The sequence below is a fragment of the Fundulus heteroclitus genome, unplaced genomic scaffold, assembly GCF_011125445.2.
Source record: "Fundulus heteroclitus isolate FHET01 unplaced genomic scaffold, MU-UCD_Fhet_4.1 scaffold_46, whole genome shotgun sequence".
Taxonomy (NCBI): Eukaryota; Metazoa; Chordata; class Actinopteri; order Cyprinodontiformes; family Fundulidae; genus Fundulus; species Fundulus heteroclitus.
Window position 1 is genome coordinate 1,126,214 of NW_023396879.1, and position 23,590 is coordinate 1,149,803.

Sequence of the window (23,590 nt, forward strand, 5' to 3'; positions counted from 1 at the left end):
GGCGAAAATTAACATAATCTCTTAGTTTTCATTAAAAGTTGCGAGGTCTGGGTAAATTGTTGTTAAATTCATCTTCTTACCGTCAGACTCGCTTTTGTTCCTCTGAGAAAAGCCTCCAAACAGCCCAGAGTCCAATAAGTGTCCAGTGTTCTCAATGAGAAGTCACTTTTTCCCTTTTCCTCTAACAGGAAACTTCTCTGGCCGTTAGCTTCTCAGTTAGCTCTGATGCTAACTGCTCCCTCGCAGGCTGTCGCTTCTTCTAAAACGGAGACAAATAGCGGTTAAGACGAGCTGCACATGCTGTCAGAGTCTAGGAGGCTTTAGCTTTGTCTCTTACCCAGTTCTCTGGTTGGCAGCTTAAGGCCTCACAAGACAAGTCTAAGGTTTTTTTGGCCACATGTACAGTTGAACAGTGCTGAACTTTCTTCTCCTTCTTCGTCGGATTTTTGGCGGTTGGCACGCAACGAAATAGTGCATTACCGCCACCAACTGGTATGGAGTGTGGATCTTCTTCTTCTTCTTCTTCTTTTTGTTTTATGGCGGTTGGCAAACAACTTTCAGGTGCATTACCGCCACCTTCTGGACTGGAGTATGAACCAGATGTCTAATCCCTATAATCTCCCTATTAGACCTGTTTTCCTAAGAAACCTAAACACAGATTTAAAAACCACATCTCCAGAAGATTTTTGTAGCAGATCTCTAATATTTAATTTAACTTTATTCCTATTTAACTCTTCTACTAATTCCTCTCTTTCTAGATTATATTTATTACATTCCATAAAAATATGTATAACTGTTTCCAACTTTCCACAAAAATTACATAACCCCGTACTATGTTTATTTATTATTTTCAAAGTACTATTTAACCCTACATGTCCAAATCTTAATCTAGATATAATATCTTCCTCTTGTTTATTCCTATTTTCTTTTCTACACTCCCCCACTTTTTTTTGAATATTATAATAAAACCTTGCCTTCTTTTCACCCTCCCATTTTTCCTGCCACTTCTTTTTGTAATATATTTTACTTATACTCCTTATCTCATTTTTACTATATTTACCTTCCAGTTCGACTTCATTTCTCTTACTCGCACTCTTTGCAAATGTATCTGCTAATTCATTTCCAACTATTCCAGTATGAGCCGGAATCCAAATAAATTTAACAGTACATCCATTTTTTCCCATTTTACGTATTGATTTATTTATATCTATCAGAATGTCTTGTCTTGCTTCCGACTCTTGTTCCATAATACTTATTAATGCACTACTTGAATCAGAACAAATTAACACTTTCTTTTCGCTTAATTCTTCACTCCATTTTAACGCCATTGAAATAGCCAGTAACTCTCCTGTGTATACATTCAAACTATCCATTAATCTTTTATTTTCCATAATGTTTAAATCTGGAATTATAAATGCTATCCCTACTCTATCATTTACCATCTTTGATGCATCTGTATATATTTGTAAGTATTCTCCATATACCCTTCTTATGTATCTTTCCACCTCTCCTTCTACCGTTTGTCTTCCTTCTTCCAACAATGTTAAATCAACTTTTATCTCTTTTTGTATCCAAGGCGGATTACATGAAAAATCCACGACCGGGCTAATTAAACATTGATTTAATCCTATTTCCTTTATTTCTTTATTTATTATCCATCCAAAACTATTTATTTTTACATTCTTAACACTTTCTTGGCATGGTTGTAATATATTATTTATAGGATAACTTTTTTTTGGAGTGTGGATCTTCTTCGTCTTCTTCTTTTCTATTATGGCGGATCGCAAGCAACTTTAAGGTGCATACCGCCACCTACTGTACATGAGTGTGAAGCAACATTACTTTACATCTATTAAATTAATTTTTTTAATTTTGTATTCTGAAAATAAATAAATAATACTTTTAATAATACTTAATCTATAAATATCCTTTATATTTCCTTCATTTCCCAATAATCCTTTAAGACTCCATTCTTAACCTGTCCTCTCTACTATTCTTCTCAATATCTCCCTTTCAGGTTCATGTTTTACAGTTCATCAATACATGTTCTACATTTTCTGTCTCTCCATATCCTTCACATTTATCATAATTTTCCCTCCCTATTAAATATAAATTGTCATTTAAATAAGTATGACCTACTCTTAATCTCATCATTATTATTTCTTCCCTTCGGTTTTTCTCATTAATATTTCTATTTAATACTGACTTAGGTACTTTATATAATCTTCTTCCTTTCTTATCTTCATTCCACCTTTTTTGCCATTTTTCAATTTCTTTACTCTTAATAAATGATTTTCCTTCCCCTTTCCCTAAAATAATTGTAATTGTTATTGCCTCCTCTAAAGCCCTCTTTGCTAATTTGTCTTTTCATTTCCTTTTACCCCTTCATGTGCTGGTACCCAACAAAACCAAATATCAATACCACCCCTGTATGATCTAAATAAACTCTGCTGAATTTCTAATACTAAATCTTTCCTATTATTTCCGTCTTCCTGAATACTTTTTAAAACTGCTTTAGAATCCGTGCATACCACCACCCTGTCTGGTCTGACCTCCTCTACCCATTGTAAACTCAGTATGACTGCCACCATCTCTGCTGTGAAAACAGATAGTTGATCTGACATTCTTTTAGAAATGTGTATTTTAAACTCTGGTATATGTAATTCTATTCCCACACACCCTTTTAAATTCTTAGAACCATCTGAATATATTTTAAGGTAATTATAATATGAGTTTAAATATACATCAGTCTATATCCCTATTTCGTTTAAATTCCAATCATTTTTTATTTTAAGAAGTCTCATGTCTACATTTATCTCAGAAAATAGCCATGGAGGAATAACACTAATTGGATTAAACTGTGCTATTTTCTTATCCATACTCTTTAATCAATTTGCTTATAACCCATCCAAATCCATTATTATGAAACTTTGAATATTCCCAACAAGTTTGTAGAATTGTTGAAGTTACATTTTCTTCCATGCTACTTTTAATTTTCATCCAATACACCAGAGCTAATTTCATTCTTCTCATTTCTAGTGGAGTTTCTCCAGTCTGTACTAAAAGAGCGTTAATAGGTGTCGTTTTCACTGCTCCTGTACATATACGTAAAGCCCTACTCTGTAATCTATTCTTTGTAATGTTGTTTTAGCTGCTGCTCCATAAATAAAACTGCCATAATCTATTATTGATCTCATGAGAGCCCTATATATGTTTAATAATGACTGTCTATTCGCACCCCAATTATTTCCAGCCACACCCTTTAGTAGATTTATAACTTTCTTACATTTAGTTTCCAAATTATCTATATGTGTTTTCCATGTGAACGCTGGAGATAGGCACCAGCAACCCCCGCGACCCCATGAGGGATTAAGCAGTTTAGAAAATGGATGGATGGATGGATGTTTTCCATGTATAAGAGCTATCTAACCATAGTCCTAGGTATTTAAATTCTGCAACCCTTTCCAACCGCTGTCCATATAATGTTACTGTTCCTATATCAATATTTCTCTTATTTGTAAAAACCATGAACCTGATAATTTAAAACCCCGTTCATAAGACCATTTTCTACTTTATTAATTGCTTTCTTAATATTTCCTACTACATGTTTTATATTCTTTCTTCTCATCCATATGGCCCCATCATCTGCATATAATGCAGATTTTATACATTTATCAGTATCTGAAAAAATATCAATCATGATATTAAATAATATTGGACTCATTACACTACCTTGAGGTATTCCATTTTCCACAATAAATTCTTTTGAATAATCATTCCCAAACTTCACCCTTATTTTTCTATGCATAAAAAATTTGCTATCCAATTATACATCTTCCCACCTATTCCCAACTGCTTTATTTTTATAAGTAACCCTTCTCTCCATAATGAATCATATGCTTTTTCTATATCAAAAAATACTACAACCATTATCTCCTTCATTTTTAACGCTTTCTCTATATCATTACTGACTCTAATTAGTGCATCCATTGTTGATCTCCCTGTTCTAAATCCACACTGGTATCCATTAATTAATTTCTTATGTTCAAGAACAAACCTTAATCTACTGACCACTGTTTTCTCCATCCATTTACTTAAATGAGAAGTTAAAGTTATTGGTCTATAATTATTTCAACTGATAGGATCTTTCCCTGGTTTATTAAACGGTAGAATTGTTGCCCTTTTCCAACTATTTGGTATTAAACCTTCTTTCCATATTCTATTGAACAATTTTAATATTAATTTCAATGTTACTTCCGGTATCTGTCGAAACATAGCATAACACAATTGATCCTCCCCTGGAGCTGAATATTCTGTCCCTTTCAAAACTGTTTTAATTTCTTTCATAGTTATATTCATGTCTAATGTTGATATACATTTTGTACATTTTCCCAATATATTTTTATGATTTCCAAGTTTTTGTATCTTCTGCCTTCTATGAATGTCTGTATAAACTCTCAAGACCAGCTCTGTGTTTGTGTGGTCTGTCCGGGTTCATGAAGACAAATCATGACACTGACATGTCACTTTTTCACAGGATTAAAAACACTGATAATCTCTGCAATAGTTTCTAATCACATGTGGTCCCTTGGTAAAACTACTCCTGTGTGAATAGGGCTTTATTGTGTTATTTAGGACTATAAACTGCGAGCTGTCAGATCAAGTCTGACGAGCCGCTCAGAGTATCAGGGGTCTAAGCGGACGTTATCAGTTAATCAGATGAAACAAACTTCAATCTAGTTAACCATTAACCTACAATTAATCCTAAAATGGTTATTTGCTTGCATCCCTAGTCAAAATACTGAATGAAAGTCTGGTTGCCTTTGCTGTTGCGATGACCTGGATAACAGAATTAGCACAGGCAAAGATATTTTTTAGTCTAATGATTAAATTAATATTCAATTTCAATTTCAATTAAATTTTATTTATATAGCGCCAATTCATGAAACATGTCATCTCAAGGCACTTTACAAAGTCAAATTCAATCATATTATACAGATTGGTCAAAAATTTCCTATACAAGGGAACCAGTTGATTGCATCAAAGTCTTGACAAGCAGCATTCACTCCTGAAGAAGCGTAGAGCTACAGGGAGAGTCGTCTGCATTGTCCATGGCTTTGCAGCAATCCCTCATACTGAGCAAGCATGAAGCGACAGCAGAAAGAAAAACCACCCATTAGCGGGAAGGAAAAACCTCCAGCAGAACCGGGCTCAGTATGAACGGTCATCTGCCTCGACCGACTGGGGGTTACAGAAGACAGAGCAGAGACACAACAAGACAGACAAAAAGCACAGAAGCACACATGTGTGTGCACACGTGTCTGCCTCACGGACCAAAATTATGTTTTTGATAGCGGAAAAAAACTATATGTGAATAAAATTTGATAGTGAATGATGTTATAACAGCAATATTTGATTTATTTTCACAGCAGCGTTGTTTTATCAGTGAATCTAAAAAATGTCAGGGGATTACTGAAACTTTAGATAATCTTAGCTACAGACATAGAATACCAAAACTTTACTGGCATTTTGCTGCTGATTATAGTAGTGTTACATTATTCTTTTCACAATATACAAGCAATAATATTTTCATGTGAAAGGTTATTTTGTCGGAGCCCTGACTTCATCAATCCGTCGATTTGAACACGACAATCCCGCAGGGGGCAAAGGTGTCTTCTCTTGTTTTGCTATGGCCAAGTAGGAGAGGTGACTACTTCCCCCAATTTAACAGGATCTACTTTTAATGTATTTCTATGTATGCTACTCCCAAAACTTGAATATTAACCAATGACTTGTCAGTAACATTTTTAGGTCCCCGATCACTTCCTTTTTTCTCAACTAAGCTTTTTAAAATAAGACAAAATATGTAGCAATGCCTCTGATAAAAGAATATTTTTAAAATCTATAAATTACAGCACCTTTAAAATGGAGTTTTACTGTTTTTGGTCTTTAAAAACACAGCTTTACCATATTTATAAAAAGTTCAGCAAAGGTTTAACAACAGGTTCCACACAAAGATCCCTAAATAAAGGTTCTTATTAAAACAACCCCATATTTAATGAAATAATTTTGAGCTTAGCTACATAGTAATGAGTAGAAACATTCATATAATCAGCAGGATAACATTGTTACACATAAAATTCAACAGCAAGGCATTGAAAGGTAAGACACGTTTGAAAATTGCTTTTATTAAAGTGTGAAATACTCCTCACTATACATTCATATGTAAGCTAATTTGCGTGTAATGATAACATTGCAGAATTTCTAGACTACGATGAAAGTAATTTTCGACAAGAATATCTGATTGGGAAATTGCTTGAAGGAGGTTTTAGGTAAAGGATGACAGTATTGATCTGGATAAGAACAATAGTCGCACTCTGTTTAGTTGTGCTAGCTCTCTAGAAGGGGTGACTTAGTGAACTATGAACAGTTGGCTGCTGATTGCCTGAGCCAAGACCACATCGAAAAGAGCCGCTCTGTCAAATCACCTCCTACAAGCAGTGAGACAACATCAAGACCTCATACAAGCCCCAAAAGCTGAGTTTTTATGTAAGCTATGACCACAGAAAATTCCACATTTCTACCTTTAACATTCATACAATTACAAATACATTCTGTATAATTAAACACAAAAAAATTTCAGGGTTACAAGAGGTAAACAAACAGTAACCATGTTTCACTTTTTGAGTTCATGCAGGAATTTAGTAAATATGGGTGATGTTCACATCCCCGAGATGAAACTGAACTCTAAAAGGCATGTTTGCAACAAATCAACCGCAGACATCATTAAAACACACATTACATCCGCAGTGAAATATGGTGTTGCCAGCATTATGATCTGGGGTTTTCTTTATGGAAATAGTTTTTGTCAGGGTGGGATGAACTATAAACGGCGCTAAAAATCAGTCAGCTTTGCTGGTAAAAAAAGTTAAACTTTCTTGAAGGATGATTAGATAATTTCATATTTTGGTGTCACATGAGCCCAAAATTTCTCCAAATGAACAACAGAGGAATGAGAAAAATACAATTTCATAAAACCCGGCTCTAATATTCTAACAGTCATTCTAATTATTAAATCGCACACCAAGGAAGATCATCAAGTCTTTTATAGTTGTTCAGTGAAAGCAGAAGTTGGAACTTGTGTTTTAAAGGAGAAGTCCGGTCAACAAGGAAAAATCAGTGGATCATTAGCTATACCTAAAACTAATATGTTTGTGGTGATTTAATAAATTTAGGGTTAATCAGTAAAAAAATAGAAACAAATTGTCCTCACAATCACTGATCCCGGGGGCGGCCATTTTTGCCCATATTTGGGAACATCACAGGATGTGACCTCACATCCTGTGACGTCTCTGTGTGGTAAGGCACTGCGCTCTACAAGCTAATTCAATAGGAGCTGTTGTACACAGCTACGATCAACAATTATTTTGGATTTACAGAGGACTTCACCATTGAAATACGCGAGAGCTATTATTAAAGCAACAATGCTCACGTGCATGGCAGTTGGATGTAATAATACAAGTGGAAACAATTTTTTTTCACATTTCCAGTTCATGATCCACCGGGTTCTTTTGTTGGATTACCTACTTGAAGAGGGAGGATTTGCCATCTAACTTCTGGCCAGAGAGAAAACACGTTGTCTGTAGCCAACATTTGGAAGAAGTATGTCTTCAAGATGACAACAGAGCGAGACTTTTCAGTAGGTTTTTCTTTTTTATAATGTAGAATTTGCCGGAACATTTGTTTCTGTCTCTCTCCGAGGTCGGTCGTGTCTTTTCTCTCTCTGCAGCTTTACCCCCCCCCCCCCCCTCTCCTGCTTTGCTTTGCTTTGCTATGTCTTGTCTTCTGAGCACTTTCTTCATATCAACCGAACTCTGAAAAACATGGATCTGGTAAGCTGGTCTCTCAATACTATTGATAAATTTTTTTCGACGGGTAGGACACGAAAGGGGGACCCGTCCGGTCCTGATTTGACTTATTTTGTGAGATACACCCTAAATTCCTGGAGGAAAACGGTGTGTCTTTCGACCTTGTCATTCCTGGACGTTTGAAATTTTCACATTGGATTAAGGATACTGGGATCTCTACTTATTGGTTTTTGTGGATTTTTGAAGTATCGGCAAATACAGCGGATGTCGGAGCCATTTGGCCTTGATCAGGCTGCCGGCTGCATAGCGCGCTCACTGTGGCTGTGAATGGACAAACCTGGCAGGTGAATGGAGCGAAGCCGAAAAGCTGCCTGTGTTGGAACGCAGACTGACTTTGGGGTTGAACTCAAGGGGAGATGGGATAAAATCTGGGAGTGAAGCGCGAAAAAGCCCAATAATTTGGAAAATTGGATTTATGTGGAGCCAGCAAAAGACTTAAAGCTGACAGGAAAGGCAGTGCAGCTTGTCTCATAACAAATAACATATTTGGATTCCCTCCCTATCTACTCCTGGATTGTTATGACGGAGAGTGCCCAGAAAAGCCCCCGGCTACCCCCCTCCCCCGCTGACACCTGAGGATGCTTCTCTGAACTGTGTGCCGGCTGATAACATCAAGGACAATGGCCTCTTGAGAGTGTTCACGGAGAAAAACACTTTCACCCATACACACACGCATACCTGATACTCATAAAACTGATGAATTACACACACGCGACAGGTCTCAAATGTTTACCTTCTGCATACATGTTGTCTTGTGTTTATTTGTGCTTTTGTGCTATGAGGGTTTTTTTTGTGTCGGTTGTTTGTCTCTTTATAGGTGAGAGCATAAATAGGCAAACATCTGTCTCTTTTTTTTCTCTCTCCCCTCTTTCCCCCATGTTGTTGCTCTTTCTTCGAGAGTTTCAAGGCAGCGCCTGTAAACTCCGTTTAGGCGGGGTCTGGGCAGTTTGGAGGAATGTGGCCTTGACAGCTGCGCTTTTTAGCAGCGGCTGGCTGGCTGCGTTCCTTGGCAACGCAAGGCCTCAGTCAATCGTTCCCCCCAAATGTTTGTTTGTTAAGTGTATGTGATGGACGGTTGTACTGGAACTGACTTTTCGATTGCAATGCAAATTGTAATTGACAAATAAAATTTGATTGATTGATTGATTGATTGTTTACCCGACCAGAGGGGCGGAGGGATACAACACACTTAGAAAGAATGCTCACTGTTGCCATGCCCAATTATTTTATGCGACTTTGGTCTTATTTTTTTCTAAAGTCGCTTGTAAATTTGAATTGCGGGTTGCAGTTTTTTGGGCTTGTTTCTGAAAGTGAAGTCGATTGTTTCGGCTCTAAACTAAGTGACGCTGAAATATCCCTCCGCCTCATAACGCACTGGAGCTCATCCTGACATAGGAGCAGAGTGAGTTAAAGGCAGAAGGAGCAGCCATGCCTGTATTTTCTGCAGTTTACGGTTGCAATAACTGATAACTGCTGAAAATAGATTAGACGGTGCAGATCACCATTTTGAGCAGAGATTGGTTCTAAATATGAGTTTTCACTCCTTGATAACATTGCACTGCACTGTGATGTCACAAACTGGGAGGTGGAAAAACTGTTCTAAACCAAGATGGATGCGCCCAGCAAAGTAGATTCAAATGAAAATTACTCTTAATTAAGAAAACTCATCATTTATTGAAAAGTATGTAATAATTTTATATTTAAAGTACTTCATGCAGTTTAATTACTGATTTTGACCGGACTTTTCCTTTAATGATTAAACTGACTTGTATGTTGTGTTTAGCTAATTTACAACAGTTATTGATTTAATATGTATCTGAAGAGTGAGGCCTGTCATCACCATGGATTCTCATGTGGACACTTGGATTGCTTTGCTTGAAGAAACATTTTCTACACATCAAACAGAGAAAAGGCTTCTCACCTGTGGGTTAGCATGCGATCAGCCAGATGACAACTGAGTCTGAAAGACTTAGCACACACTTTAGAAGCATACAGCTTCTCACCTGTGAGTTCTCATATGTTTAATCCTATTACTAGAGGAAGTAAAAGATTTATTGCACACTTCACAATGATAAGGCTTCTCGCCCGTATGAGTTCTTAAGTGCTTACGCAAGTTACCTCTCTGGGAAAACGTTTTTGCACAAGTTGGACAGGAAAAAGGCTTCTCACCAGTATGCGTTCTCATGTGACAAGCTAAATAACTACCACTGCTGTAAGATTTGTCACACACTTTACAATGATAAGGTTTCTCACCTGTGTGAGTTCTCATATGTTCAAGCCTACTATTATAGGAAGTGAAAGATTTATCGCACACTCTACAATGATAAGGCTTCTCGCCCGTATGAGTTCTTATGTGTTTATTCAGGTGACCTCTTTGAGAAAACCCTTTTGCACAAGTTGGACAGGAAAAAGGCTTCTCACCAGTATGCGTTCTCATGTGACCAGCTAAATTACTACAAGTACTGAAAGATTTAGCACACACTTTACAATGATAAGGCTTCTCACCTGTGTGAGTTCTCATATGTTCAAGCCTACTATTAGAGGAAGTAAAAGATTTATCGCACACTTTACAATGATAAGGCTTCTCACCTGTGTGAGTTCTTGTGTGCTTACTCAGGCTACCTTTAGTGGAAAAACGTTTTGCACAAGTTGGACAGGAAAAAGGTTTCTCACCTGAGTGGGATCTCATGTGACAAGCCAGACTACTACTACAGCTGAACGATTTATTACACATTTCACATGCATACGGCTTCTCGCCCGTATGAGTTCTTATGTGACCAGCTAAATAACTACCAGTGCTGAAAGATTTATTGCACACTCTACAATGATAAGGCTTGTTGCCCGAATGAGTTCTTAGATGAATACTCAGGCTACCTTTAGTGGAAAAACCTTTTGCACAAGTTGGACAGGAAAAGGGCTTCTCACCTGTGTGCGTTCTCATGTGACCAGCTAAATGACTACCAAAGCTGAAAGATTTATCACACATTCCACAAGCGTAAGGCTTGTAGCCCGAATGAGTTCTTAGGTGAATAGTCAGGCTACCTTTAGTGGAAAAACTTTTTGCACAAGTTGGACAGGAAAACGGCTTCTCACCTGTGTGCATTCTCATGTGACGAGCTAAATAACTACCAACGCTGAAAGATTTATCACACATTTCACATGCGTAGGGCTTTTCGCTGATATGAGTTCTTAAGTGTGTATTCAGGCTACCTTTAGTGGGAAACCCTTTTGCACAAGTTGGACAGGAAAACGGCTTCTCACCAGTATGCGTTCTAATGTGACGAGCTAAATAACTACCAACACTGAAAGATTTATCACACATTTCACATGCGTACGGCTTCTGGCCCGTATGACTTCTTATGTGAATAGTCAGGTAACCTTTAGTGGAAAAAGCTTTTGCACAAGTTGGACAAGAAAAAGGCTTCTCCCCTGTGTGTGTTCTCATGTGACAAGCCAGATGACTTCCAAGAATGAAAGATTTTTCACACATTTCACAAGAGTACGGCTTCTCGCCCGTATGAGTTCTTATGTGCATATTCAAGTGACTTTTTTGAGAAAACCCTTTTGCGCAACTTGGACAGGAGAAAGGCTTCTCCCCTGTGTGGGCTCTCATGTGGATATTTAAATGACTTTGACTTGGGAAACCTTTTCCACAAAGCACACACAGGAAAGATTTCTCCCCTGTATTTCCTCTCATGTGATTAGTCAAACAGCTACACTTGGTGAAACATTTACCACATACTTCACAAGGTTTATTGGTCTTATGTCTTTTTAGTTTTGAACCATTATTGTGATCTTTGGTTTTCTCTCGTCTCTTTTTACGCTTTAGTTCATCATCTGTGTTTGATCCTGACTCTTCATTATTATCCTGCTGATGTTGCTTCTCACCTTCAGGGGAGTCTGCATTGAGAAGTTGGTTCAGTTTCTCTTCTGGTTCATTTGTGTCATGTTTTAAATCCAGAGGAGTCACCTTAAAGGTGTCAGCCTCCTGCTTCACTACAAGTTGCTCCTCATCCTCATTACTCCAGAGATCCCCATGTTCCTCTTTAATCTCTACAGGTTCTGGTTCCTCCTTTGTCACGTTCATCTGTTGCAGTTCAGGTTCAACTTGAAATAGTTTGTCACAAGTAGAAAACCCTACAAAGGTTTCTGTCTCCTGCTTAACAAGTTGCTTTTCATCTGGAAAGATACACAGTCCAAGCTGTTCTTTAATTCCTTGAGGTTCTGGTTCTTCCTCTTTCATGTCTTTGGAGTTTGGTTCCTTCAGGTTAATAATGAAGTTCCTCTCTTGGCCACTGGCAGATTGATCAACAAGAACCTTCCAAGAGAACAAAAGGCTGTTAAATGTCAGAAGAGTGTTAAAATAATTAATATCGTCTGTTTTTCAAAGTAAAGTGTAACTTTCATTCAAACCCAGACAATGTCACTGCCTCCCCATCAACATCCTTAATGGCGTACCGCGCACGTGATGTCACCATCTCATGAGCAACGCCCCTTGCCGCTAAGGTAGGGCAAACAGTGTGAGAGTGCAAGTAGCAACCAGCCATTACACATGCAACAGATACAATGATATGACCGACTTTTCAGCTGTTAAACTATTGCAAAAGGATGCCCAGGTGCCCAGTTTACTGGTAGAACTGTCGAACAACATACCAACGTTGAGCTCAAACAATGGCTTGAGTGTCGAGGGCTTAGAAAGACTGGAAAACGGGCCGAGTTGATAGAACGGTAAGTCGATGTTTTTCTCCTGCCCGGCGTTCATGGCGTCAGCGGGCGTTTTTTTCTGTTTGTAGTCACCGTCCAGGAATCGGTATAAATTGTCCGGCCCGCCGAACAATTTAGTCCGGTGGCCATGCACTATCATTATCCAACGGCTGTATCTCCTCGCTGCATCGACCGGTCTGCACCAGATTTGTTGTGAGTCATGGGGGAGCGCTTCTGAACGCGTTCGTGTGAATCGCCAATAGGCCAGAGCGGCGCTTGGCTACGAGGGCCGTTTGTCGTCGCTTGCAGCTTTAACATCCTTCATATGCGGCCTATCAGCGTACCTCGAGTCGCTGTTGCACGTTCCATAACAACAATGTTTAAAAACCATGGTTAGGAGACGTCTTCCACTTAGAAAAAGCAGCAGTTTTACTGAGTTAAACCAAGGGTAACGTACAGCGAAAGAGTGGAGGAAAACGCATATTTGGCCTACCTTGTACCACGTGATATGACGTCATGTTCTAAAAATAGCTCGCTCGCGGTACGCCATTGCAGGACAAACTCCCTAACCTCTGTGCCACCTCAATGCATGCTGTAGTGCATCCTGCGGTGCTGCCATCTTTGATGGGTCTCCCCTTCTCAAGGCTGACATAGAAGCCAAAGGGAGAAAAGGCAGTGCGATCAACTTTGTCCATATTTTCTGCAGCTGACAGTTACAGTAACAGAAAATAAACTGTCTGTGTAACGTAAGAAGCGCGGCTTATGGGGTTTTCTATTTAAAGCGTAAATTTACACCAGATGTTTCAAAGTATGCTTCACAGCTGCGTGATTCTGTGAAGAGAAGAACTTCGGTCACTGGTAAGTCACCAAAAAGTCCGTGTCCTGACCATATCTGGTTCGAAATTGTATATTTTAGTTTGCTAGCTTATCACATCTACATCATCTATGGGTCTGTATTTTCGACGACTCTTCCGGAAGTAAACTTTGACACAGGATGTGGTTTTCTCATTTATTCCCTGCCAAACAGGAGCTTACAGGCGTCTGAAATTATAGCTTCAATCTAATTTTGGTGACACCTAGCATAAATATGTGCGTTGTACGCTTGCATTATGCTTCTAGTGTACATTTAGCGGTACACATAGGCAAAAGCCCATGTGTACCGCCTGGTGGCTGGGCTTTTGCCCATGGATAGCTCACCACCTATTGGAGGGGCCAAAGGAGTTGGGTGCATTGTGCAATGGGTGGCAGTAGAGGGCGGGGGCCTTGGCGCCAGTCTCCTTGAGAGGGGTTGAACATTGTTCCACCATAGAGTTTCCCCTGGTCAGAGGCGCAGCATGTACAATGCAGACGACTCTCCCTGTGGCTCTACGCCTCTCCAGGAGTGAATGCTGCTTGTCGGGACTTTGATGCAATCAACTGGGGTCCGTTCTTCGTACGTCGCTAACTCAGTTAGCTGGATTTCATTGTTGACGATTTGGCATGATCTTGGATCGTTTGGTTCTTCGAAACTCATCCCGGACTTGCTTTCATAGGAACATGTGCGCAAAGTTGAGCCTGCTCCCGAGCAGGTTTATTTCATGTAAACAGGATTAGATCGCAGCGGAGGAGATAGGGAAGTCTGTGTCTAGCCAGCGCACTTAGACCACCTAGTGGCAGAGGAAGGGACAGAATTGTGGAACACCATTTATTTTTATTTTTTTTATGTTCAATAAAAGACGAAACAAATAATGCTTTGTTCCTGTAGTTTTATTTAAACAAATATTTATAAAGAAATGTCAGCAAGTCATCTTTTGCCTGCAGTAAGAGATAGTTATGTAAAGTCAGCAATACTACTATGTGTAAAATGGTGTATTAGAATTTACTCTGAAGGTCATTTTGAAGCAACTCGATCTCTAGTGCAATGTTTCTCTTTTTCACGTTATGAAGTTCAATTTCTCCTCTTAATTTGTATTTTTTTTCAGGTCAAAATACTTTTTCTTTTGTTGAAGATGCCGTTAATATAGGGAACAGATGGCACCTTGAGTCATTTTGTGAAAGAAAAAAAAGAAAAAGGGTTAAACATGTAAAAGTAAAAAGAACCCAATTTTTTTCCAGCCTTCTTATTGGTGGCTGTTAAAAACAGACAAACACATAATTTAACAGTGGCTTTTAAAAAAGAGGAAGAAGTTGCTTTTTAAAATACAGTACAATAATTAAAGGCAATCATTTTGTAGAATATTCTTGTACTTCACTTTTTCCCCATGTTCTAGTGGCTCCCATGGAGGCTCTGACATAAAAGAACAAAGTACTTATGAAATTATTAAAATGCAAAAATACATACTGTAGAAAGTGATAGAAACATCTATCATGGACAGTTTTTACAATTTAATTTGTCTGCTGCTGTTTGCCAGCCCTCTCTCCTGGCTTTAGCAGACTTTGAGGTGTTCCCTGTCATTTTAATTGACTCAAATTCGGCATAACCTTCTTTTAAAAGCTCTTGTTCTGCTGGAAAAAAACTGTGGGCGTTCTTTGGCCATGCTGAACAGCCAATAGCAGCACTGCTGATCATTGATTCTACTATCGATACATTTCCCCTTTTAAACAAACGCATGAACGCGCAGTTGTCTCAGATAACTCAATCCAGTGATACTAATTGTAAACAACAGGTGTGTTCAAAGAACCCAACTAGCCGGATCATGATTAGCCGGATTAAATCATCTTGGATGTTTCATTTGATCTCGGATGTTTTAAACAACGTACGAAGAACGGACCCTGGTTTCTTTATATAGGAAATTTTTTGACCAATCTGTATAATCTGACCCAATCTGTATAATATGATTGAAGTTGACTTTGTAAAGTCCCTTGAGATGACATGTTTCATGAATTGGCGCTATATATATAAAATTGAATTGAATAGAAGCTGGAAAGGAGACCAAAACATTTTTGACGCCTCACTTAGTAATTCTTTTAGTCTAAATATTTCAGGCTAAAATGTTAAACCTTTTATTTGTTTTTCTTCAGTCCCACGGTGATGTTTAGTAATTTCTGCCAGAAGCTGCAACATTTTGATTTAATCCATCTGAATGCAGTATTTGCAAGCCATACTCTTGACTGGAAGTTAAAAAAAAAAAAAAAACTGTCTGTGATTGGCTGGTGGAGTGGACAGTTTTTGAAGTTGCGAGCGCAGAAACAGCCGAGCAAGCGCACAGCTGGTGTTGAGCGCGGAGTGAGCAGGTGCGCACGAGCAAAGTAGCGCACAAGCAAAGATAGAACTGAGCACGAGGAAAGAAGGATGAGAAGAGTTTTTCAGAGTTGAGCGCGCGCCAGACCGGTTTTGAGTGTTAAGTGTTGTCTCACTGCGGGTTTGGATTGGTTCCTGGGCGCTCAAACAGAAGGCACGAATATCGCTACATAGGTTCACAGAGTTGAGCGGTAGCACTGTCTTCTTCTGTCTTCTTCTCTGTCTTCTCGTGCCTCTCCTGTGACTCTTTGGCGCCCCCGGGGGAGGCGCGCCTCACCTATTGAAAACCACTGCTCTAACTGATTCACTCCCCTCCCTTCCCTCAGAGCCAGGGGCTTTTATCAGCAGCCAGCCTTGAAAACCTGAATCTTTATGTTTAATGTCCTTCCACCTGTAGCAAAATGTCCCAATTAAAGTTAATAGAGTTAGTAGTTGTGTTTCATGCTATTTTGTTTAACAACACAGAACCAGTGGTGCTTCGGTGGGCTACTGCCTTGCGCTTTAATTCAGGTGCGCAAGATTTACAAGTTACATGTAATTTTAAGGGTCATTTCATGGAACTTGTAACATCGGGGGCTTCAGCTCAGAACCTTCATTGATCCTCTTCTCTCTAAAGCAGTCCTTTACAGTCTTTATATGTGCATTTTTCTCACAGGTTATTCCTCATGTGCAGCGCACCAACGGGGAAAAACCCACCCACCTCAGGGCCTCACACCGGTATCATTAAGCATGAGTTAGGGCGATGCCAAACGTTACCAAGAAGTGTTTTTTTCTACAGTCACTTAGGAACCAGTGATGGTAGACCACTGAAAAGCTGTGTCTATACTCATCAATTCTGGGGTTGCAATGCATAAAAAGTGCTATATTTCCTATAGGATTTAAGACTATTAGTGGGCTAAAAGTGAAGCAGAAAGTCATTATTCCGTACGCTCCGACCACAAACTAAACGCGCATCGAGAACAACTTTAAACTCAGCCTTCGGCTTGGTAATGAAGCACCAGAGCGCCCTACGCCATAGAGGAGATTTGGCTGGTCAGAGTGGAGACTGAGATGAGAAACCTGTCACTGTGAAAGGTGATGATGAAGGTTATAAACTGTAACAGGCTAGTAGTGCATGGCGCTGAAAAGAGGCAAACATCTGCAGCTGGATCATGCATAAAGACGCAGCGTGAACCTCTGTGTGCTTCAAGTGTTGCACCATATAGGCTTGATGAAACTCTGCCTTATTCACCAATGAGGATATAAATAAACAAACCTGTAGATTAAATATAATCAGGGGTGCTTTGATTGCCTGGATGTGAATCTGATGTGGGGCCCCAAAACTGACTCTCTGACTGACCATTAAAATCAGTGTCAGTCAGCGTGCAGCAGCTTCACCAACTTCTCCGCCTCTGTGTCACAAAACTCTGCTGCTCCCCCTCCCCTACATGGCTCAGCGGCGCCAGCTAATCAGCACAAACCCACTCAGCTATCTGTCACAAACAACCGCGGTGCTGCGAGAGAGAGAGAGAGAGAGAGAGAGAGAGAGAGAGAGAGAGAGAGAGAGAGAGAGAGAGAGAGAGATTTTTATACAGTAAATGAAATCAAGCTGTATGTTTTGTAAAAAGCCGCTTAAATTCAGTGGAAACAACAAATTTATCTAAGCACGTGAAAAAACATGAGCAAGAAAACGTCGAGCAACAAACGGAGAGAGGAGACGAAACTTCTCTGCTCCGACAGACCCACAGACTGAGGTCACCGACTGAGGCGTTTCAGTCCTCCAGAGAACATCCAGGTAGATCATGGTGTTCATCTTCAGCAGCACTTCGTGTTAACTTTCAAAGTAGATATTATCTATCATATGTTACTGGAGCCCACACAGAAAATGTAATTAAGACCTTGAAAGAACCCAGTACATATATCCTATTAAAAGTGTTATTTAAGATAACATTAGCTTATCCTTTATTTATCCCATGACGGGGAAATTTATAGGATTAAAGCAACAGGCAGGTGCACACAACACAGACAAAATTACCTAAGGATTGAAAGATATAAGAGGCGGATTAGGGGAAAAAAAACACTATGAACATAGCATTATTATTATTATTATTTAATTGTAATAATAAAATAAAAATCACAAAACCCAAAAGGTCAACAGTTTCATGATACATCAAGTTTAGGGACTGGCTAATATACAGCAGGTCAAAAAAGGCCATATTTTGGCTGCAGTGCTTGCTGTTCTCTTATGAAGAAAAGATCAACCAGTGCACTAAATTCAATAGATGGGTTGAAAATATCCAGTATAAAAGACAGAGATTTCCAGGGCATGAAGTGTACAGTTAAGTTTCCTTTTTTTGGTGTGTGTGTGTTGGCGGCAGGTGTAGAGGGGGTGGGAGCAAAGATTGCGTTGTCCCGGGCCCTAGCAAAGCTGTCAGCTGGCCTGACTACAATATTTACTTGTCAAAATCAGTAAAAAAGAAAAAAACAAAAAACGTTTCATGATCCATCTAAAAAAATAAATAAAAAATAGATGTTATGTTATGTTGTTCGGCTGTATTTGAAGAATTTCTGCTTGCAAAGTAACCATATGTCCCCCTTTTTTAAAAACAATTAATATTCTCAACTAAATTTTATACAATCTAAAAACTAGTAATTCAAAACAGAATAAAAAGTTAAAGCCAGGAAAACTTAAAATAAAATGCAGATCCACAAAAACAAACAAAAAATTCAAAAGCTAACATCTCAAACTGGGTTTTAATAGAACATTAAACACAGAAAGGTAAATGGCCTTCCTAATATGTAAAGCTACTTGAATCCAGAGTTTTGTGCAACGACAGAGAAAGTGCGGTTACCTCTTTACAGTCTTTGTTTTTCGGGAAAGTTTTACCTTTTATCATTATAAAAGGTAATAAAATAAAAATATAATAAAAATAATAATTATTATTATTCAATATTAATCAGTTTTAACCAACTAACGGAACAACAACTTTCAAGTGTTTCACCCCCCCCCCCCCCCCCCCCCCCCCCCCCACCGGCGAAAATTAACATAATCTGTTAACTTTCATTATAAGTTGAGAGGTCTGGTTAAATTGTTGTTAAGTTCATCTTCTTACCGTCAGACTCGCTTTTGTTCCTCGGAGAAAAGCCTCCAAACAGCCCAGAGTCCAATAAGTGTCCAGTGTTCTCAATGAGAAGTCACTTTTTCCCTTTTCCTCTAACAGGAAACTTCTCTGGCCGTTAGCTTCTCAGTTAGCTCTGATGCTAACTGCTCCCTCGCAGGCTGTCGCTTCTTCTAAAACGGAGACAAATAGCGGTTAAGACGAGCTGCACATGCTGTCAGAGTCTAGGAGGCTTTAGCTTTGTCTCTTACCCAGTTCTCTGGTTGGCAGCTTAAGGCCTCACAAGACAGGTCTAAGGTTTTTGGCCACATTTAAAGTTGAACAGAGCTGAACTATGAATGAGCGACTTCTTCTTTGTCTCCTTTATTCGTTTGTTTTTTTTATTAGCGGTTGGCAAGAAACGTTTGGTCAGCATTACCGCCACCTGCTGATATGGAGTGTAGCCCAAAGTATATTATGTTATACATATATTATTATATTTTGTTAATCAGTTTTGTTTTCCTGAAACCCTAATTAAATTTCAATGCTTTTATTTTCTTTATCTCCCTATGTTTATTAAATTAAATGTTTCTTTCTTCTAAAGTCCCCCAACATTACTCTTCCCTCCATCTCATATCTCCAACAAACTAATATGTTCTATTGTTTCATGTTCTCGACAATACTGACAGTCTCCTGTATTATGTTGCTGCTTTCTACATAATGAGCTGTTAAGTCAAGTATGACCAAATATTTATTTTGGACATATTAGTTTCTCTTCTCTTGTTTTCCCTTCCTGCTCTCATCTGTCCTTCTCTCTCTGGAATCCTATAATACCATCTTCCTTGTTATCTTCATCCCATTCTTTCTGTCACTTTTCCTTTAATCTTTGTTCAATTATACCCTTTGCTTCTGATTTGCTTATAATTACTGCAAGGTTGATCAGTCCTGTTGATGCCTTTTTTGCTTCCCTATTTGCTATTTAATTTCATTTTATCCCAATCAGTGCTGGTATCAATGATCCCTCAAAGCAGAGCCAGGTGCTGATCAGAGTGCATCACTGATTGACGGTTGGGGCAGACACCTTCATAGTTGGGCAGGTTGTGGTGTCCGTCTTTGTGCTGGGCCCTGTTTCAGAAAAAAATGGCAGATCTACTCTGAGTAGAAAGCTGCCACTCTGAGTAGTTCTACCTCACTCTGTCATACTCTTCGGTTTCAGAACAGATTATATCAATTCCCTTCCCTTCCTATTGTGGCCCCTATCTTTCCAGAGTCAAGGGTAGTGCCCTGTGGGCACCGTGTAAGGCGGTGGCCTCAGTAAATCGTCTCCCCCTGAAATGTTTGTGATGTTATGGCGGTTGTACCTGTCATGATGCAGCCTGAAGGCTGCATTCTGAACATTTCTTGCTCCTTCCCCAGTGCAGCCCTAATTGGGAACACCTGTCAGGCTGCAATCAACATTGCACTCATTCCACCTGCTCACACCACTATAAAAACTCACCTCAGTTTGTCCATAGTCACTGGTTCGTCTTCAGTCTCCTGAACATCTTGCCGGTCCTGGTCCTGGTCCTGGTCCTGGTCCTGGTCCTGGTCCTGGTCCTGGTCCTGGTCCTGGTCCTGTACCCCCTGCAACCTCCGTCTGGTAAATGACTCTGGCTTTCATCATCCACTTCTTGCTGCTTCAATAAACTCTGGAAACCAGCTGTGTGTGTGTGTGTGTGTTTGTGTGTGTGTGTGTTGTGTCCGGGTTCATCCAAGAAAAAATCATGATAGACTTTTTTTTAGACTTTTTTAGACTTTTAGACAACTTTATTTGTCATTCGGTATGCACAAAGTGCGTACAGAACGAAATTTTGTTTCGTATAGCTTTGTAAATCGCAGTAGAAGTTAAATTACAGTTTTAGGTGCGGCAGAGATTTAGAAGTAAACAGTAGATTTTAACTAGAAAAATTTCTGAAGAAATTTAGCAAGGCGCCTGCCACTTGGTGCGTACCGTACCGTCAGAAATAGCAACAGGAAGTAACACTGCGAATTTCAGGTTCCTACGGTCTTCACAGCCCTCGCAGCGGCTGTTGAAAGGTGCCATGTTAAGTCAATGGACCTCCTAGGAGCCTCTTGCTAGCAGCATTGTCATGGAGACTCACTGACAGCTACAGCCCTCTCTGTCTGTAAAGGTTGAAGAACTCTGGCTAAGCAGCTGTTGGTAGGACCTTCCTAAAGCTATTTCCGGTTAGCAACATGCTAACGGTTAGCCGCTAGCATGGCTGTGTTCAGTATCACCGGGTGATGTTACTCTGTTAGTTTGGTTGAAATCCTGTACTGAGAAGTGCCTAAAAAGGGAGAAAATCCTAAAATTCACCAAATCTGTCAAGCAGAAGTTTGTACAGGCTTCCTAGAGCTAATTCCGGTTAGCAACATGCTAACCGTTAGCCGCTAACATGGTTGTGTATGGTATCACTGGGTGAGTGTACTCTGTCAGTTTGGTCCAAATCCTGTACTGGGATGTGCCTCAAATAGGGAGAAAAAACGTCATTTATAACGTTGCCATGGTAACTCAAAATGGCGGGTGGTACAAAAAATACTTCATGGGATCAGCACACATGTTTTTATATTCACACTGTGAGGATTATAATACAAAACTCCAAGTTTTCCATACCGGGAATCGATCCCACGACCTCTTGCATGCAAAGCCTGCACTTTCCATCTGTGCTACACTGTAGCGCCATATATGGGCATGCATTATTGGAAACATAAGTGGTTTGATCCAAAATGGCACCGAAAACTGACACATGGCTGAAAGTCACATGGAAATTTTAAAATGTTAAGAGGAAGTGACTGTGCGAATTTCAGATTTCTACATTAATCACAGCCACTGCAGTGAGCGATGAAAGTTGCCATTGTATCTCAATGGAGCGTCTAGCTCTGGCCCTCAGAGTTCCGTCGTCATGGAAACTCACTCACACACCTGCAGCGGCCGAAGTGCAGACACTTTGGTCACAATAAGTCCCATTGGATTATAATGGAGAACTTTGCCTCGAACAACGCACGATTTCTCCGGAACCGTAAATGGTAGAGACGTAATTTTTTCTGTGTTTATTTCGTAAAGGATAGGGGAAGAAGACTTGCTATCGGTTTTTGCTGGAAAAAGTTTAATAAAGGCGTAAAAAATTATGATCTAAATGGGATTTTTATGGATTTTCAGAAATCCGCTTAAAACGCTTCCGAACAAATCGCTGTAACTCAAAAAGTATAAGAGATATCAAAATAATTATTTCACTATGAGTATCAGCAGGCTTTTGATGACCATGTAGCACATTTTCATATTTTTACAAAAATCGGTGTAGGCACAGCGACGATGTAAAAAAGTGGATGATATGGGAAAATGCAGCTCCAAAGCGATTTCAGGATTTTGCACATTCGCTACTCCCGAACAAATTGTTCCTGCGGAAAAACCGTAACAGTTATCCACAAAATTCCTTTTTTATGAGTGCCAGAAGGGTTGGGACATTCATCTGTGAAAGTCTCATGTCTGTACATAAAACGGTTTAGGAGTAGCGACGATGCGAAAACATGTGATGTTTTGGATTTTTAGACGTCATTTTTCAAAACCGCTCCATAGGAAATGAATGGGGGAGGTTTCGGGTTTGTGTCGGTCTGAGGTGATTTGCGAAAAATCTATAAATGCCACACCAATGAGGGTTACATTTCCCGAATCCTGACAAAAATACCTACGTTTTGATGTATAATTTGTCTACATAGAGTGAAAATTGAGCGAGTAAGGTCAAGTTGTTCGGAGTTTTGAAATCTTTAAAAAAGCTAGAGTGGCCCACTCTAGCGGTTGGAGAATTCCGTCATTGACTTTCATTGTAAACGATGATTTCGCTGATTTTTGGACATGAGCTTTGAGGAGTAACTGTGAGGAGACGATAAAAGATATCCACATCCCGTTTTCACTTCTGAGTAGGTCACAGATATATCTACAAACTGAAAGTTAAACGGTGTTCATAGGTGAAAGCATGGCGACACAGTACAGCTTTGAAAATGGTCATTTTGAGGCTTTTTTGAGGCTTTCTTTCTACCCGACTCCATTGATTATCATGGGTTTTTTGGGGGTTGGCTTTTCGCTAATTTTGTTGCCATGGTAACTCGAAATCCCAATCAAAGTAGTAGCACACATCTCGAGATCGAGCCACAGGTTTTGATGCCTATATTGTGGGGGTGCACGCTAAGGTTCGGGCCCTATTAATCGTGAAGGAAGAAAAATAAAGAATAACTAGAAAATTTCTGAAGAAATTTAGCAAGGCGCCTGCCACTTGGTGCGTACCGTACCGTCAGAAATAGCAACAGGAAGCAACACTGCAAATTTCAGGTTCCTACGGTCTTCACACCCCCCGCAGCGGCCGTCGAAAGGTGCCATGTTAAGTCAATGGACCTCCTAGGAGCCTCTTGCTAGCCGCGTTGTCATGGAGACTCACTGACAGCTGCAGCCCTCTGTCTGTAAAGGCAGAAGAACCCTGGCTAAGCAGAAGTTTGTAGGAGCTTCCTAGAGCTACTTCCGGTTAGCGACATGCTAACCGTTAGCCGCCAGCATGGTTGTGTTCAGTATCACCGGGTGATTGTACTATGTCAGTTTGGTCCAAATCCTGTAAAGGGATGTGCCTCAA

At 39.6% G+C, this 23,590-nt stretch overlaps 1 protein-coding gene across 5 annotated transcripts in view; it reads right to left on the bottom strand.

Annotated features, from left to right (window-relative positions):
• Positions 1 to 9,242: 9,242 nt before the first annotated feature.
• LOC118560603 (zinc finger protein 260-like) overlaps positions 9,243 to 23,590 on the bottom strand; it is a 35,872-nt gene continuing 21,524 nt past the window's right edge. Inside the window, exons 1-3 of one of the 5 annotated variants that reach the window (XM_036131850.1) lie at positions 19,202 to 19,324; positions 18,945 to 19,120; positions 9,243 to 12,265 (exon numbers count right to left, since the gene is read on the bottom strand). In XM_036131850.1, coding sequence (XP_035987743.1) covers positions 9,928 to 12,171 — 2,244 coding nt within the window. In that variant the 5' untranslated portion in view covers positions 12,172 to 12,265; positions 18,945 to 19,120; positions 19,202 to 19,324 and the 3' untranslated portion in view covers positions 9,243 to 9,927. Of the gene's footprint in view, positions 12,266 to 18,944; positions 19,124 to 19,201; positions 19,325 to 23,590 lie in introns of those variants that run through there. The other 4 variants (XM_036131849.1, XM_036131847.1, XM_036131848.1 and 1 more) reach the window with 4 other exon arrangements.